This window comes from Ranitomeya imitator, chromosome 10, assembly GCF_032444005.1.
Source record: "Ranitomeya imitator isolate aRanImi1 chromosome 10, aRanImi1.pri, whole genome shotgun sequence".
Classification (NCBI taxonomy): domain Eukaryota; kingdom Metazoa; phylum Chordata; class Amphibia; order Anura; family Dendrobatidae; genus Ranitomeya; species Ranitomeya imitator.
Genome location: NC_091291.1, coordinates 19,161,263 through 19,178,986, shown reverse-complemented (window position 1 = coordinate 19,178,986; position 17,724 = coordinate 19,161,263). Strand labels below are relative to the sequence as shown.

General features: G+C 42.7%; 1 protein-coding gene across 1 annotated transcript; it reads right to left on the bottom strand.

The window, feature by feature from the left end:
* Positions 1-764: 764 nt before the first annotated feature.
* On the bottom strand, positions 765-15,653 carry LOC138651275 (interferon-inducible GTPase 5-like). Its single transcript, XM_069741349.1, has 2 exons — positions 15,535-15,653; positions 765-4,728 (listed from the first exon to the last, which is right to left on the bottom strand). The coding sequence occupies exon 2, from the start codon at positions 4,712-4,714 to the stop codon at positions 3,518-3,520; it is 1,197 nt and encodes a 398-aa protein (XP_069597450.1). The 5' UTR covers positions 4,715-4,728; positions 15,535-15,653; the 3' UTR covers positions 765-3,517.
* Positions 15,654-17,724: the final 2,071 nt, after the last annotated feature.

Sequence of the window (17,724 nt, the reverse complement as noted above, 5' to 3'; positions counted from 1 at the left end):
ATATTAGACAAAGATAAAACAAGTATCTACAAAATTTAGTTTATAAATAAAGGTCTTTAATATTAAGGGGACAAGAAATCCAAACCTACAGGGCCCTGTGTGAAAAAAGTGATTACCCCTCCCCCCTCCTTAAAACATAAATGAACTGGGGTTTATCACATGTTTGGGAAGCTGTGTTGAAGTTCCCTAGCCACACGCAGGACCCTACGTTATTTTTTTCTGGGGTCCCCTGTAAATTAACCAGTAGAGGCTAAGAAAACAGCTGTAAGCTGTAATTAATAGCCTGGGAACTTTTTAGGATATTGTCCCCTTTCCGAGATTAGAACAATAGGAATTTTTATGTAATAAATTGGAAAATGAGGGTGGGCTGTCTTTTATTTCAATTAAAAGTCTTTTTTCTGGCTATGTAGTATGACTATGGGGTTATTAATGGGGGTGTCTGATAAACACCTCTCCATACTAATCCCTGGGCTGACATCAACCCCAACCCTATTACCCCACTTGTCACCGCACCAGGGCAAGTGGGAAGAGTGAGGATAATTGCCAGATTTGGTGCATCTTATTGATGCACCATTTCTGGGGCTACTGAGGGCTGATGTTATTAGGTTGGGAAGGGGGAACAATATCCATGACCCCTTCCCAGGCTATTAATATTAACCCACAGCTGTCAGTTTAGCCTTTCCTGGTTAGAATTTATAGGGAGACCCTACATCACTTTTTTGGAGTACCCCTATAAACTAACCAGTAAAGGTTAAGCAAACAGCTGTGCGCCATTATTAATATCCTGGCAACATTTAGGTCTAAAGGCCCCTTTCCCAGATTATTAATATTAGCCACAAGCGGTCAGCTTTCCCTCTGCTGGTTATAAAAATTACACGGGAGTCCACACAGATTGTTTTTTTAATGCAATTTAATTAGTTAGAAATCAAAAACAAGTACAGAGAAAGAAACATACAAAGCACTGATTATATGATTATATAGCACACAGATATATTTCTCTTCTATGTATCTATCATGTTCCTCATCGCTATCTATCTCTGAACATCTTTGATACATAAAACGTTTTAATTTTTATGCTGCATTTCATTCCATACGGGTCACACTGACAGCACATTGATTGCACATGGACAGCCCGCAGATTGCGCACGGACAGCACGCGGATATACAGATGTCACATGGACACATGGATGCAGCACATGGCCACACGGACACCGACCATGGATCTCACCGGTACTAGTTTTACCTATACAAGTATCACCAGGTTGTGTGCATGAAGCCTCATCATGAAGGCACAAATTATGGTTGAACACAACAGCACAAAAATTAAAAGGCAGAAAATAAATATCCGCTGCGCTCGCAGGCAACATGTTTCAGACCTGCCTGGTCCTTGGTCAAGCCTTATTATGCCAGGTCGTCCTGTGTAAACAAACCTTTGAATCTGTCAGTGAGCTCCTTGTGAATGAGAGGTTGTAACTCTTATCCATCTTTTACGGAGATCCTCTCCGCTGATTTATGACCACAGACCACATCGAAGGACGGCTGATCTTTCATGTGGTCATAAATCAGCTGAAAGGAGATCAGTAAAAGACAGATAAGAGACATATTCTCAGTCAGATCGAGTAATTGTCCAACAATAGACAATTTGGCTGTAAGGCAATAACAAAGTGCGACATTTTTAAAGAATCTCAAAAGTAAAGTGAAAAAAGTACAGTAAGAAAAATATATATATTCCCCTCCACTGAAGGTGTCAACTTTAAATCTACGATAGCAAACACAAAGATAATGTAAAACTTTGTTGCCTCACGTTTATAAATCATTGAATCAGTTTTTAATTATTTTGTCAAAGATGTTTTCATTGTATCCCATGTCTAGTAGTATTTTCTATATACAGTGGGGCAAAAAAGTATTTAGTCAGTCAGCAATAGTGCAAGTTCCACCACTTAGAAAGATGAGAGGCGTCTGTAATTTACATCATAGGTAGACCTCAACTATGGGAGACAAACTGAGAAATAAAAATCCAGAAAATCACATTGTCTGTTTTTTTAACATTTTATTTGCATATTATGGTGGAAAATAAGTATTTGGTCAGAAACAAAATTTCATCTCAATACTTTGTAATATATCCTTTGTTGGCAATGACAGAGATCAAACGTTTTCTGTAAGTCTTCACAAGGTTGCCACACACTGTTGTTAATATGTTGGCCCATTCCTCCATGCAGATCTCCTCTAGAGCAGTGATGTTTTTGGCTTTTCGCTTGGCAACACGGACTTTCAACTCCCTCCAAAGGTTTTCTATAGGGTTGAGATCTGGAGACTGGCTAGGCCACTCCAGGACCTTGAAATGCTTCTTATGAAGCCACTCCTTTGTTGCCCTGGCGGTGTGCTTTGGATCATTGTCATGTTGAAAGACCCAGCCACGTTTCATCTTCAATGCCTTGCTGATGGAAAGAGGTTTGCACTCAAAATCTCACGATATATGGCCCCATTTATTCTTTCATGTACCCGGATCAGTCATCCTGACCCCTTTGCAGAGAAACAGCCCCAAAGCATGATGTTTCCACCACCATGCTTTACAGTAGGTATGGTGTTTGATGGATGCAACTTAGTATTCTTTTTCCTCCAAACACGACAAGTTGTGTTTCTACCAAACAGTTCCAGTTTGGTTTCATCAGACCATAGGACATTCTCCCAAAACTCCTCTGGATCATCCAAATGCTCTCTGGCAAACTACAGACGGGCCTGGACATGTACTGGCTTAAGCAGTGGGACACGTCTGGCACTGCAGGATCTGAGTCCATGGTGGCGTAGTGTGTTACTTATGGTAGGCGTTGTTACATTGGTCCCAGCTCTCTGCAGTTCATTCACTAGGTCCCCCCGCGTGGTTCTGGGATTTTTGCTCACCGTTCTTGTGATCATTCTGACCCCACGGGGTGGGATTTTGCGTGGAGCCCCAGATCGAGGGAGATTATCAGTGGTCTTGTATGTCTTCCATTTTCTAAATATTGCTCCCACTGTTGATTTCTTCACTCCAAGCTGGTTGGCTATTGCAGATTCAGTCTTCCCAGCCTGGTGCAGGGCTACAATTTTGTTTCTGGTGTCCTTTGACAGCTCTTTGGTCTTCACCATAGTGGAGTTTGGAGTCAGACTGTTTGAGGGTGTGCACAGGTGTCTTTTTATACTGATAACAAGTTTAAACAGGTGCCATTACTACAGGTAATGAGTGGAGGAAAGAGGAGACTCTTAAAGAAGAAGTTACAGGTCTGTGAGAGCCAGAAATCTTGATTGTTTGTTTCTGAACAAATACTTATTTTCCACCATAAAATGCAAAAAAAATGATAAAAAAACAGACAATGTGATTTTCTGGATTTTTTTTTCTCAGTTTGTCTCCCATAGTTGAGGTCTACCTATGATGTAAATTACAGACGCCTCTCATCTTTTTAAGTGGTGGAACTTGCACTATTGCTGACTGACTAAATACTTTTTTGCCCCACTGTATTATTGTATAGGATAAAGATGCCTAAACGGGTGACTCCAATGCCTTCGTAAGAACACGCACTGCATCTTCAGCAATCTCTTTAAGAAAGCCATAGAGCATCCAATAAGTGGTAGCAAAGGAGATGCCCCCTGCTGCCAGGCTACCTACCATTGGGACATTACTAACAACATACTCAACTATCATGAGACCCCCGGCGGCCCCTCTGGCTATTAAAGTGGCGACAAACTCTTTATTTATCTCTTTTAAAACAAAAGGGGACTTGATCACTGATTTTAATTCACTGACGTCTTTACCAAACTTGTCAGCCAACCTTTCCAGAGAGTTTTCATCCAAGCCAAATGCATTCTTATAGCTTGTCATGGCTTTCACCAGGATTCCTATATCACAAGCCACAGACAGACCTGGTACTGGGACCATAGCCACTTCACCAGAAAGAAGAGCCAACTTCCATATGTCCTTCTTGAAAGCCTGACGCTTCTTCTCAAGGACTGGCAGAGAAATGTGGGGTAGAGAGATCAGGAATATGTGTCTCTTGTGTTCTGGAAGTTCCTTTTCTAGAGTGTCCTGCATTTCGAGGAAGTCGTACTTGTCCAGGTCCAGGACTGAGAGGAGAAACACTTGAGGCTGTGGGATTCCCCCTTCTATAAGACTTTGAATGCAGTTATTTCTAATTTCATTCAGCGCATTCTCTTCATTGAACGTCTTCTTCCTTCGGATCATGGAAGCATGCACGTCGGAGTCAACTTTGGATCTCACAAAGTAGAATTTCTTGTTCATAGCTTGAATCGCTTTTGCTAGGTCAATGTCGTTTTGCTTAAAACGTTCCGATGATAAGATGATGAAAAAGTCATAACGACTGAATTTAACAGACTGGAGATAACCGTCTGCCACAAAATTTGGAGTTCCTGTTCCTGGAAGATCCCAAACAGTTACATTAGGATACTGAGGATGGTTGTATGGACTTGGCACCTCTGTTGTCTCTACCACACCAGTTTTGGCTGAGCCTTCTTCTTCATTGCCCATGCCACGGATGGCATTGACAAAAGTGGACTTTCCTGTTCCTGACTCACCCATGATAGCAATGTTCAACGGGGCATTTTCTATTTCCCTGAGGGATTCCGCGAGTCTTTCAGTTGCTGTACAGATGTCTCCTTCTTGTAAAGCCGACCGAATGTTCTGGACTTCTTCTTCACTGATGATGTTGATAGAAGAATCCATTATCAGTTATTAATCTGAAGAGAAATTGCCTTGGTGAGAGCTCGATCTTTACTCACTAAAGTCTATACTGATTTTGCTACAGTTTTAACCCCTTAATGACCGCCAATACGTCTTTTAACTGACCTGAGATATAAGAGAATAGCCTCCCCATACAGATGACAATCCAGCATCTGTTGGTTGTACACTATAGCTGAAAACTTGCTGTATCAGCCACGATCAGTATTTGCACCTTCTAAATCTGTTTAACCCCTTAGATGCTGCTGTCAATAGTGACTACATCATTATAAATGGTTAACAGTGTGTGGGGGCTTCTTCTTTATCCCAATTGGTGCCCTCAGATCATGATTTTATTGTCCTGATGTTTGCGATGGCAATTCATGACCAAATAGCGACCTTAGAGTCTGATGGCTGTAGTAATCTGTTTAGAAGTTAGCAACATTTAGGTGGTAAAAACACACATTTTCATTTCTGTCATGCCACTTTGCATTAATTCCTGTAAAGCACCTGAAGGGTTAATAAACTACCTGACTGCAGTTTTTGATATGTTTAGAGGTGCTGTTTTTAAAATGGTATCATGTTTGGGTGTTTCACCATATATGGGACCCCTGAAGTCACTTCAAACATGGATAAGTCCCTAAAAAAATAAATGTGGTAAATTTCTTTGAAAAAATGAAAAATTGCTGCTACATTTTTAAACCTCCTAAAATGCTAACAAAATAAAATAACATTTTACAAATGGTGCTGATGTAAAGCAGACATGTGGGAAATGCTATTTATTAATGGTTTGCTGTTGTATGACTATCTGGATTAAAGGGATAATCATTCAAATTTAGAAAATTGCTAATTTTTTAACATTTTTCTCAAATTTTTTATATTTTTTATAAATAAACACAAAAAATGTTGAACTAAATTTACCATTATCATAAAGTATAATGTGTCACGAAAAAACAATCTCAAAATCACTGGGATTTGTTGAAGCGTTGCAGAGTTATTACCACATAAAGTGACACTGGTCAGATTTCAAAAATTTGGCTCGGTCACTAAGGGGTTAAGTCCCATCCCATCTGCAGTGTCAGCACCAGTAGTGACATCGCATTCATCCCACAGCTGTGCAAAACAGTTAATGACGTAACTGAATAATCAGAAAAACTGTAAATGTTCTCTTGCTCATCTACTTCCAACTGTAGGACAAAACATAAAAGACTTAATTCAGCAGTCTAAGTAGATTAAGAATGAACTATGGAAATATGAAAATTTATATTTTCTTCCTTCACAATAGTACACGCAGTCCAGGCAAAAGCATCTGATCTGTGGAATGATGCGTTATCTACAATCAGTCTCCACACTGTAAGCCTTTTTGTTCTTCCTTTTTAACTTTATTAACTCAACAACAAAACAATAATTGTTCGAACATAGCGTCTTCCTGTCATCCAGAGTCAATCTGTATTCTCGTGCACTGCATTTATAAATCTCCATTAATCTAACACACCCTCAGCTTCATTCTGCCTTTCACTCATCAAGAATGCCTAATGTCACTGTTATTCATTCTCGTCTAGGCTATTGCAACTCTCTACTAATCAGTCTCCCTCTTATCAAACTCTCTCCTCCAATCCATCCTGAATGCAACAGTCAGAATCATATTCCTCACCAACCGTTACACTGGTGCCTCTACTCTGTGCCAGTCGTTGCACTGGTTGCCCATCCGCTACAAAGTTCAATACAAACATACCACTCTCACCCATAAAGCGCTCGACTGTGCAACACCTCCCTATTTCTCCTCCCTCCTCTCAGACTACCACCCTACCGTGCTCTCATTCTGCTAATGACTTATGACTAACATCCTCAGTAATCCAAACCTCTCATTCCCGTTTCCAAGACTTTTTGCATGCTGCGCCAATTTTTTTAAATACACTATCCCGCACAATTCAATTAGTTCTCAATACCTACAGTTTTAAGCATGGCCTAAAAACAAATGTCTTTAGACAGTCCTTTTGCTTCACCTCACTTATCTAACTATCCCCTTGTTGCCCATACAAAATGTTCATCACAATCATGACCCACGTATTATCTGTTCACAGGCTCTCAATTCACATAATAACCCTCTGTCTCTGTACTGTACACATAGTGGCTGGTGACAGGTTTAAGCTGTTATGTGCAGATCCTAGTTAGTATATTAAAAGGTTTGTCCACTATATATACAACCACTTCTTGATCAAAATGTTTGACCCTGATAAAGTATTACAGCTTATACTCACCTCCTGTGCTGCCACCGTTCCCGCAGCGCACGTGCAGTTGTTCTGAAGCATGACGATGGCATCCAATCAGTTCTGGCGTCACTGTCCGTGCCTTCGGACAAATCAAACATGAATAGAAAGTAAGAGCTGCAGATGATCTCTGACTCCCTTTTCTTCCTCAATTTGACAAAAGGCGGGAACAGTGATGCCAGGGCTGATTGGGCGCCGGCGTCTCGTGTCACAACAACAGCATGGAAACCCCAGGACATGGAGTGCTGACACTGGGAACAACGCCTGCATGGGAGGTGAGTATAAGCTTTATTATTTTATGTGGGCCTTCCTTAAGGCTGTATTGTACAACATAAGCACATTTTGCCATTTACCTTTGTGTCTCCCCTATTTCCTCATAGATTGTAGCATGTAAGCAGGGTCCTCACTCCCTTTGGTATCTGAGTTATATTTATTCTGCAATGTATTTATTGTCTGTACAAGTCCCCTCTAAATTGTAAAGTGCTGTGGAATATGTTGGCACTATAGAAGAAAAATATTATTATAATTATTATTAAAGAGAATCTGTCACCAGGTTTTCCCAATATAAACACCATCTTTAAGGCCTCTTTTACAGTTTTATAGTAAGCTGTATATAATTCTCCAACCCCCTCTGCATAGCACAAAAATACATTTTATAATTCCCACATACGGCGTGATCCACTCCAATGGGTGTTGCTGGTCTCCCTGTTTCCTGCCTCTTTGCTTGCCAGCTGTTTGGAGTCAGAATATTTGGGCAGTGACCAAGTCTTTGTGATTTGGCCTCTGTATGACACTATTTTGGACATAAAATGAAACAACCGAGATGCAAATGAAGTGCAGACATTCAGGTTTAATTAAATGGATTGAACAGAAATATCCCGTGAAACGTTTAGAACCATTTTTCATCAAAGCTTCTGCATTTCAGGAGCTCAAAATTAATTGGACAAAATATCTTTATAGTAAAAAAAATAAATTTTTAATACGTTGCAGAGAATCCTTTGCAAGCAATGACGGCCTGAAGTCTGGGAGCCATGGACTTCACCAAATACTGGGTTTCCTCCTTTGTGATGTTTTGCCAGCCTTTGCTGCAGTTGGCTTCAGTTGTTGCTTGTTTGTGGTTTTTTTTGCTTAAGTTTTGTCCTAAGCCTGTGAAATGCAGCTTCATTTGGGAGAGATGTGATGATTGGCTCAGCCTTTACTTTTGCAGGATTTTTTGGGTCATTATCCATCCATACTGTGAAGTTGCCGTCCAATCAACTCTGCTGCATTTTGTTGAATTTGAGCCAAAAGTTTCACCCTGTACACACAGAATTCATCTGGCTGCTTTTGTCTCATCATCAATAAATACTAGAGATCCATTGAAAGCCATGCATGCCCATGCCGCCATAATGCCTTCTCCATGCTTTATAGAGGATGGGGTGTGCTTCGGATCATGAGCCATTCTAAGCCTTCTCCATACTTCCTTCTTCCAATCATTCTGGTACAGGTTGATCTTAGTTTTGCTTTTGCAGAATTGGGCGACTTCTTTAGATTTTTTTTTGGCAAAGTCTAATATGGCCTTTCTCTTTCTAAGGCTGACGAATGGTTTGCACCTTGTGGTGAGCCCTCTGTATTTGCAGTCTTCTCTATCTGGTAGATACTTGGATAATGAAACACCACTTCCTGGAGAGTGTTCTTTACTTAAGGTACCGTCACACTTAGCGACGCTGCAGCGATACCGACAACGATCCGGATCGCTGCAGCGTCGCTGTTTGGTCGCTGGAGAGCTGTCACACAGACCGCTCTCCAGTGACCAACTATCCCGAGGTCCCCGGTAACCAGGGTAAACATCGGGTAACTAAGCGCAGGGCCGCGCTTAGTAACCCGATGTTTACCCTGGTTACCAGCGTAAAAAAACAAACACTACATACTTACATTCATGATATAAATAAACTCACAGAAAAGAACATGGGTCCCATGAAATGCTCAATTACAGTCAAATATGACTTAAATACATATGCCCATGTATTGAAAAGGGACTAGTAAGTGTATACTCCCAAAATACATATAACCACAGAGAAAAATGGAGTTCCATACACATATATAAAAATAGTAAACTTTATTGAAAACATATGAAAAAACATACAACAATATAAATGAAGAAAGGACAGAAAACCTAGTGGGAAACAAATAAAGCCTCGGCACAAAAATATCGGTACAAAGTATGTACTGCTAAGAAATAATTACCGTATATACTCGAGTATAAGCCGAGATTTTCAGCCCAAATTTTTGGGCTGAAAGTGCCCCCCTCGGCTTATACTCGAGTCACGGTAGCGGTGGGGTCGGCGGGTGAGGGGGTGAGGGCGCTGGGGTATACTTACCTAGTCCCAGCGATCCTCGCGCTGTCCCTGCCGTCCCACGGGCTTCGGCGCTGCAGTTTCTTCCTCTCTTCAGCGGTCACGTGGGACCGCTCATTACAGAAATGAATAAGCGGCTCCACCTCCCATAGGGGCGGAGCCACTTATTCATTTCTCTAATCAGCGGTGCCGGTGACCGCTGATAGAGAAAGAAGCTGCGGCACCGAAGACAGGAGGGGACAGCGCGAGGATCGCCAGGACTAGGTAAGTATAGCATATTCACCTGTCCTCGTTCCAGCCGCCGGGCGCCGCTCCATCTTCCCGGCCGGCGCCTCCATCTTCCCGGCGTCTCTGCTCTCTGACTGTTCAGGCAGAGGGCGCGATGACGCATACAGTGTGCGCGGCGCCCTCTGCCTGATCAGTCAGAGCAGAGACGCCGGGAAGATGGAGGCGCCGGAACGAGACGCCGGGAGCTGCAATCAAGGGAGGTGAGTATGTGTTTTTTTTTCTTTATTGCGGCAGCGGCGGCACAAATTTATGTGGAACATCTATGGGGCACAGTGAACGGTGCAGAGCACCGTATATGGCACAGCACAGCTATGTATGGGGCACAATGAACGGTGCAGAGCACCGTATATGGCACAGCACAGCTATGGGGCACAGTGAACGGTGCAGAGCACCGTATATGGCACAGCACAGCTATGGGGCACAGTGAACGGTGCAGAGCACCGTATATGGCACAGCACAGCTATGTATGGGGCACAGTGAACGGTGCAGAGCACCGTATATGGCACAGCACAGCTATGTATGGGGCACAGTGAACGGTGCAGAGCACCGTATATGGCACAGCACAGCTATGGGGCACAATGAACGGTGCAGGGCACCGTATATGGCACAGCACAGCTATGGGGCACAGTGAACGGTGCAGAGCACCGTATATGGCACATCTATGGGGCACAGTGAACGGTGCAGAGCACCGTATATGGCACAGCACAGCTATGTATGGGGCACAATGAACGGTGCAGAGCACCGTATATGGCACAGCACAGCTATGGGGCACAATGAACGGTGCAGGGCACCGTATATGGCACAGCACAGCTATGGGGCACAGTGAACGGTGCAGAGCACCGTATATGGCACATCTATGGGGCACAGTGAACGGTGCAGAGCACCGTATATGGCACAGCACAGCTATGTATGGGGCACAATGAACGGTGCAGAGCACCGTATATGGCACAGCACAGCTATGGGGCACAGTGAACGGTGCAGAGCACCGTATATGGCACAGCACAGCTATGGGGCACAGTGAACGGTGCAGAGCACCGTATATGGCACAGCTATGGGGCACAGTGAACGGTGCAGAGCACCGTATATGGCACAGCTAGGGGGCACAATGAACGGTGCAGAGCACTATATGGTTCACACCTATGGGGAAATATGAACGGTGCAGAGCACTATATGGCACAGCTATGGGGAAATAATGATCTATTTTTATTTTTGAAATTCACCGGTAAATGCTGCATTTCCACCCTAGGCTTATACTCGAGTCAATAAGTTTTCCCAGTTTTTTGTGGCAAAATTAGGGGGGTCGGCTTATACTCGGGTCGGCTTATACTCGAGTATATACGGTATATGGCACTCAATAAGTCAATAATTATATGGTAATTATATGGCACTCAATAAGTCAGCGTTATAGATATCAAGGACATCATTGGATGCAAAACATGCATCCACAGAATGAATCAAGGTACCAATGGAAAATCACTGAGTGCTGGCATAAAAATGTGTGTTTAAAGTGACTGTCATAATGAGGGGGGTCAACCTGGGACCTCGGCACTTTACGTCTTTCCACTATGGGTAAGGAAACTATTCCTGATTAAGTTGTACTGCTTGGTTTCTTTTTTGTGTGTCGGTCATTATGACAGTTACTTTAAACACACATTTTTATGCCAGCACTCAGTGATTTTCCATTGGTACCTTGATTCATTCTGTGGATGCATGTTTTGCATCCAATGATGTCCTTGATATCTATAACGCTGACTTATTGAGTGCCATATAATTACCATATAATTATTGACTTATTGAGTGCCATATAATTATTTCTTAGCAGTACATACTTTGTACCGATATTTTTGTGCCGAGGCTTTATTTGTTTCCCACTAGGTTTTCTGTCCTTTCTTCATTTATATTGTTGTATGTTTTTTCATATGTTTTCAATAAAGTTTACTATTTTTATATATGTGTATGGAACTCCATTTTTCTCTGTGGTTATACATACTTACATTCAGCTGTCTGTCCCTTGCCGTCTGCTTCCTGCACTGACTGCTGGCCGTAAAGTGAAAGCAGAGCACAGCCACGTGTGACTCACCGCTGTCCTGTGCTTTCACTTTCACTTTACGGCCAGCAGTCAGTGCAGGAAGCAGACGGCAAGGGACAGACAGCTGAATGTAAGTATGTACTGTTTGTTTTTTTACGCTGGTAACCAGGGTAAACATCGGGTTACTAAGCGCGGCCCTGCGCTTAGTAACCCGATGTTTACCCTGGTTACCAGTGAAGACATCGCTGAATCGGTGTCACACACGCCGATTCAGCGATGTCTGCGGGGAGTCCAGCGACCAAATAAAGTTCTGGACTTTCTTCCCCGACCAGCGACATCACAGCAGGGGCCTGATCGCTGCTGCGTGTCACACTGGACGATATCGCTAGCCAGGACGCTGCAACGTCACGGATCGCTAGCGATATCGTCTAGTGTGACGGTACCTTTAGCTGAATGTTGTGAGAGGGTTTTTGTTCACCATGGAAATGATTATGCGATTATCTAACCACTGTTGTCTGTACCGTTGAGTCCTTTTTGATTACCTAAGGCTAGTTTCACACTTGCGTTTTAAAACACATGCGTTTTTTTAAAAAAAAGCATGGTGAAAAAATGCATGTAAATGCGTGCAAACGCTGCGTTTTTTAGACGCATGTGTTTTTGCATGTGGGGAAAAAAACGCGGCGATTTGACGCGTTTACATGCGTTTTTTCATGCGTTTGCGTTTTTAAACGCATGCTGAGAAATGTGTGACAGATGCCAATCATCAAAATAAAGTAAAAAACCCACTATAAACAGAAATAGCTAGGGTTCGGGTTAGGGATAGGGATCCCTTTAGGGTTAGAGTTAGGATCCCTTTAGGGTTAGGGTTAGGATCCCTTTAGGGTTAGGGGTAGGGTTAGGGTTAGGATCCCTTTAGGGATAGGGTTAGGATCCCTTTATCACCTTTATGGTGGGGGGTGGCATATCAGTGTGTTTTCTGAATTTTTTTATAAAAACGCATGCGTTTTTAACGCAAACAAATGCATGTGCTTAAAAACGCATGCGTTTACATAGACATCAATAGGTTTTTTTGCCGCAAAAAAATGCATGCGTTTTTTTGCGGCAAAAAAAAAACGCCGCTAAAAGATGCTACATGTTGCATTTCTGCAACACAACGCATGCATACAAAAGACGCATGCGGTGGCAAAACGCGGCAAAACGCATGCCAAAAAAGCATGCATTTTTAATGTTAAGTATAGGAAAAAAAACGCATGCGTTTTTTTACGGAAAAACGCAGCGGCAAAAAACGCAAATGTGAAACCAGCCTAAGCTCACCAGTTCACTTTTTTTTTTGAATAATGTACCAAATTTTGATTTGGCTACTCCTAACATTTCTGCTGTGTCTCTGATGGATGTCTTCTTCTTTTTTCAGCTTAATCATGGTCTGTTTCTCTTCCATTGAGAGCTTCTGTGACCTCATGTTGTGGGTTCACAGCAACAGCTTCCAAATGCAAAATGCCACACCTGGAATCAGCTCCAGACCTTTTAACTGCTTAATTAATGATGGATTAAAGAGAAAAAAGTCCATTCTGCCCATAAATGAGCTTTTGAGATAACTGTCCAATTATTTTGGTCCCTTGAAAAGAGGGAGCTACATACTACAGAGCTGTAATTCCTGAACTCTTACTCCTATTAAGATGAGAATACCCTCAAATTAAAGCTGAGTGTCTGTACTTTAAGCCCACATTGATAATATAACTGTATCCTGAATGTGTTTTGGACAACAGCTAAAATGCCAAAACTTGTGTCACTGTCCAAATATTTCTGGATCTAACTGTACTTCTCCAGCACAGCACTTTTAATCAAGCGTTACATCATCATAAGTTCCTTTCTGAGTTTTCTGGAGTCATTGTTCCTTTTAAATACACTTTTGTTGGCAATGCTGGAGGTCAGGCAAGTCGATAATGACAGTACTTATTGCTGGCTGTCATAGGTTGGTCCCTTGGTGTGTACATACAGTATGCCACCTCTCTTAGTGGCATGTAGGTTGGATCAGCTGACTGCTTCTTTTACTGGTGGCAGTAGCACCTCGCCCTTTTTGCTTTGCCTCCCTAATGTTTGCTTAGGCTTTTGCCTGAAGAAAAATTCACATGATGATTTTACAACTCAAACCAATAGCAATAATACAACCGCTTCACACTGATTAAATCCATACCTTAATTGTAGAAATCTGTTTTGTAGTTTCTGGGAAATCCAACTTTTAAATCGCAAACGAGCTGCAAGTGCTTTGAGGTGGGACATTGCACTTGCAGCTCTCCTGCCCTCTATCCATATACCCCGTCCACCTTTTGTGTCTAACTTCCGTGGCAGAGAAGGTAAGTAATTACTATAAAAATAACCTGTCAGATACCAGGCCGTGTATGTGGAGGGTAGGCATGAGAGCTGCCAGTGGAATGTCTCACCCCAAAGCACTTGCAGCTCATTTGCATATGATGTTGAAACCTGGATTTCTTAGAAGCTACAAAATTCTGTAATAAAGATATATGCAAATTGCTTCTTCAGAGAAAAAGAGGACTTGAACTCTATAGCGCCACCTGTTGGAGTAGCAATCCTACAAGTCACAATCAACCCTTTAACGAGTCGTGCAATATGGCTTAGAAAAAAAAGCCAAATCAGAATCTCAATTTGCAGACACGGTGTTTTGGGCTATTGGCCCTCGTCAGTACGAAGTATGAGATCTGATTTGGCTAGATGAGAGGCTCTGGACTGGGGTTTACGGGGTAAGATTTCTCTTTGTGTAGATATGAATTTAAACAACATGAAAGTAGCAGTGGATACATGCCATTAGTTTTAGGCGTAAAATCCTCATGCCAGGTTCCCTTTAAGCTTCTCTACCTCCCCAAAACTGGACCTCCTTCTTGGTCTATCACCTTGCCTAAACTTTTCCTCCAAGTACCAAGATATTATGCTTTTCTTCTAGTTATCTTACCCAACCATTTGGGAATACGGATCACCTTATCCACATGCTCCCTGTGATTTACAAACCTGCTTTTTTTCCAGGATCTTCTGAGTGCTATACTTTAATGTCAGACCCAGGAGTGAATTCATGGTCCACCTTTCAATTCCACTGTTCTCTGTCTGAGAAAGTACTATGAAAGTTGAAGTTATAGGTTCAGTAGAGAGGGCGGATGACTAGTCGAGAGAAGTAGGAAACTGGTTCCCCAAATTGTGCTCACGATTGTTCTACAGGCGCATGGTAGAGGGAGCAAAATTCAGTTTTATCACGCTCGCTCTCCTCTACTGTAGAGTTTTGGGGTAACATATTTAATGGAGATGGATCTGCATCATGTTTCTTTGTCACCTTTTGTCATGGAGCTCCACATTCAGCTTCTTACAATAACCTACCTTCTACTTCTAGGTGGACCATCAATAAGCATTAAATTAGCCTTCTATTAACCAGTGAATGTGTGGCTGATCTTTATACGTCAGTCAGGTGGCCTTATAACAATTATCATGATATTTAAGAGAATCTAATCCACTATACTTGACCATAACAAATATAAGTAGTCTCCGTCATACTTTTAGGAACAAGTTAAAACATTTGAGAATTTTTTTTAAGCCTTCTCCAACTCCTAATGTAAGCTTTTTCTTCTCTGGCAATTGCTTCTCATGTTCCTTAGATGAGTTTCCCATTTTTAACGATTACACTGAGCGGTCACCTTCTCAGTAGAGTTAGTTATACTTACTAAAGTTGTGTTGGTGTCGTAGTTACTTCTTCTATGTCTGTATATTATCTGTCTCAGCCTTTCCTTATCACAAAACACAACTAATACACAACCATGTCCTGCTACTGAGCCCCATATTTTGCCTCCTTGCACTGCCCACCATAAACATCAGTGAGTATAAAGGGGAAGAATCTCTCACCTGTAATGGTGTTCCTTGGGATTTCAGGAAAGTAGAGGAGCTGTCACTATTACCACTGATACGTCAAAGCTTGAAAAATGACTTAGCTCCCTCAGCAATATGTGGTTATCACAGAGCCGTAAGCAGTTTGAGAGTGAATACTACACAATTGAAAGTTACGTGACATTTTCTAAAGAGAAACTTGGCCTTATGCCATTTCCATTACCTAGAGGCTTAGATAGAGGATAAGCTCGGGGGGTACTCAGGGGGGTATTCGGGGGGGGGGGGGGGGGAACATTAGAGTTGGCTCCTAAACAGATAACTATGTTTACAGTTACGGTGGCGCACCCTAATTTCAACTATAGGGAAACCTCAGCAACCGTGTTTTTACTGACAATAATCTCTATACAAAGACCAACACGGCCACACGGTGACCATATAGTGGTAGATATCAGTCCTGCAGAACAAAAGATCACAGTACAGTTATAGATGGCGACATACAGGTGACGTTTTGTCTGATGGGTTCTCTTTTCTCATCTTTTCAGTCTGACCCAGATTGACATGACAACTTTTTCCAGCCAAGACTCATCTGCAGAATTTACAGCAGACATATTTTATTTAACACATTTCCAGTACCGTTCCCATCTATTCCCAACCTAGGCAAACTCCTAATCCTGCTGATACCCCAATGAGGAGCCACTGCTGCCATGTGTGTCCCTACAGCTCCACCTGCTGTAATAATATCCCCCGAGACCCCCATGTGCAGCTCCCTATGCACAGTAAGATTCCCCCACAGCTCCTCTATGCACAATATGATGGGCCCACAGCTCCTCTATACCCAGTGTAACGTCCACCACAGGTCTATATGATGGTCCAAAAGTTCCCTTACACACAGCATGATGGGCCCACAGTTTCCCCTATATTCAGTATAATGGGCCCACAGCTCCCCTATAGTATAATACCCCTACACTGTATGATACCCCCACAGTAGTCCACATGCTGTATGATGCCCCCACGCTATATGATGACCCTCACACTAGACTCCATGCTGTATGATAGCCTCCATAGTAGTCACCTTACAGTATGACATCCTGTACAGTAGCCCCAACTCTATATTAGGGCCGCCCAATAGCACATGTGCTGTATAGTGGCCCCCACAGAATCCTCCAAACTGTATGATGGACCCAACAGTGCCCTGCATGCTATATGATGGTACCAACAGTCCCTCTCACTGTATGATGGCCCCAACAGTGACACCCTCGAGGTATGATGGCCCTCACAGTGGCCCCCCACATTGTATGATGGTCCTCCCAGTGACCCCCATGCTATATAATGGCCCTTACAGTGGCCCAAAAGGTGAAAGATAGTTCCCACAGGGGCCCTCATGCTGTATTATGGTCCCTACCGTGGCCCCCACACTGTACGATGGCCCACTAGTATATATGTGCAAGTCATGTGTCTGTAGTCTGTGTATATACAGTATATAGGTATATTTCTATATATATGTACATTATTTCAAGTGTTTATTTCTGCTAATGTTGATGATTATGGCTCACAGCCAATGAAAACCCAAAAGTCATTATCTCAATAAATTAGAATAACTAACAAAAAACATCTGCAAAGGCTTCCTAAGCGTTTAAAAAGGTCCCTTAGTCTGTTTCAGTAGCTCCACAATCATGGGGAAGACTGCTGACTTGACAGATGTCCAGAAGGCAGTCATTGACACACTCCACATGGCGGGTAAGCCACAAAAGGTCATTGCTAAAGAAGCCGGCTGTTCACAGAGTGCTGTATCCAAGCATATTAATGGAAAGTTCAGTGGAGGAAAAAAGTGTGGTAGAAAAAGGTGCACAAGCAACCGGGAAAACCGCAGCCTTGAAAGGATTAAGAAAAGGACATTCAAAAATTTGGGGAAGATTCACAAGGAGTGGACTGCTGCTGGAGTCATTGCTTCAAGAGCCACCACACACAGACGTATCCAGGACATGGGCTACAAGTGTCCCATTCCTTGTGTCCGGCCACTCATGACCAATAGACAACGCCAGAAGCGTCTTACCTGGGCCAAGGAGATAAAGAACCGGACTGTTGTCAGTGGTCCAAGGTGTTGTTTACAGATGAAAGTAAATTTTGAATTTCATTTGGAAATCAAGGTCCAGAGTCTGGAGGAAGAGTGGAGAGGCCACAATCCAAGCTGCTGGAGGTCTAGTGTGA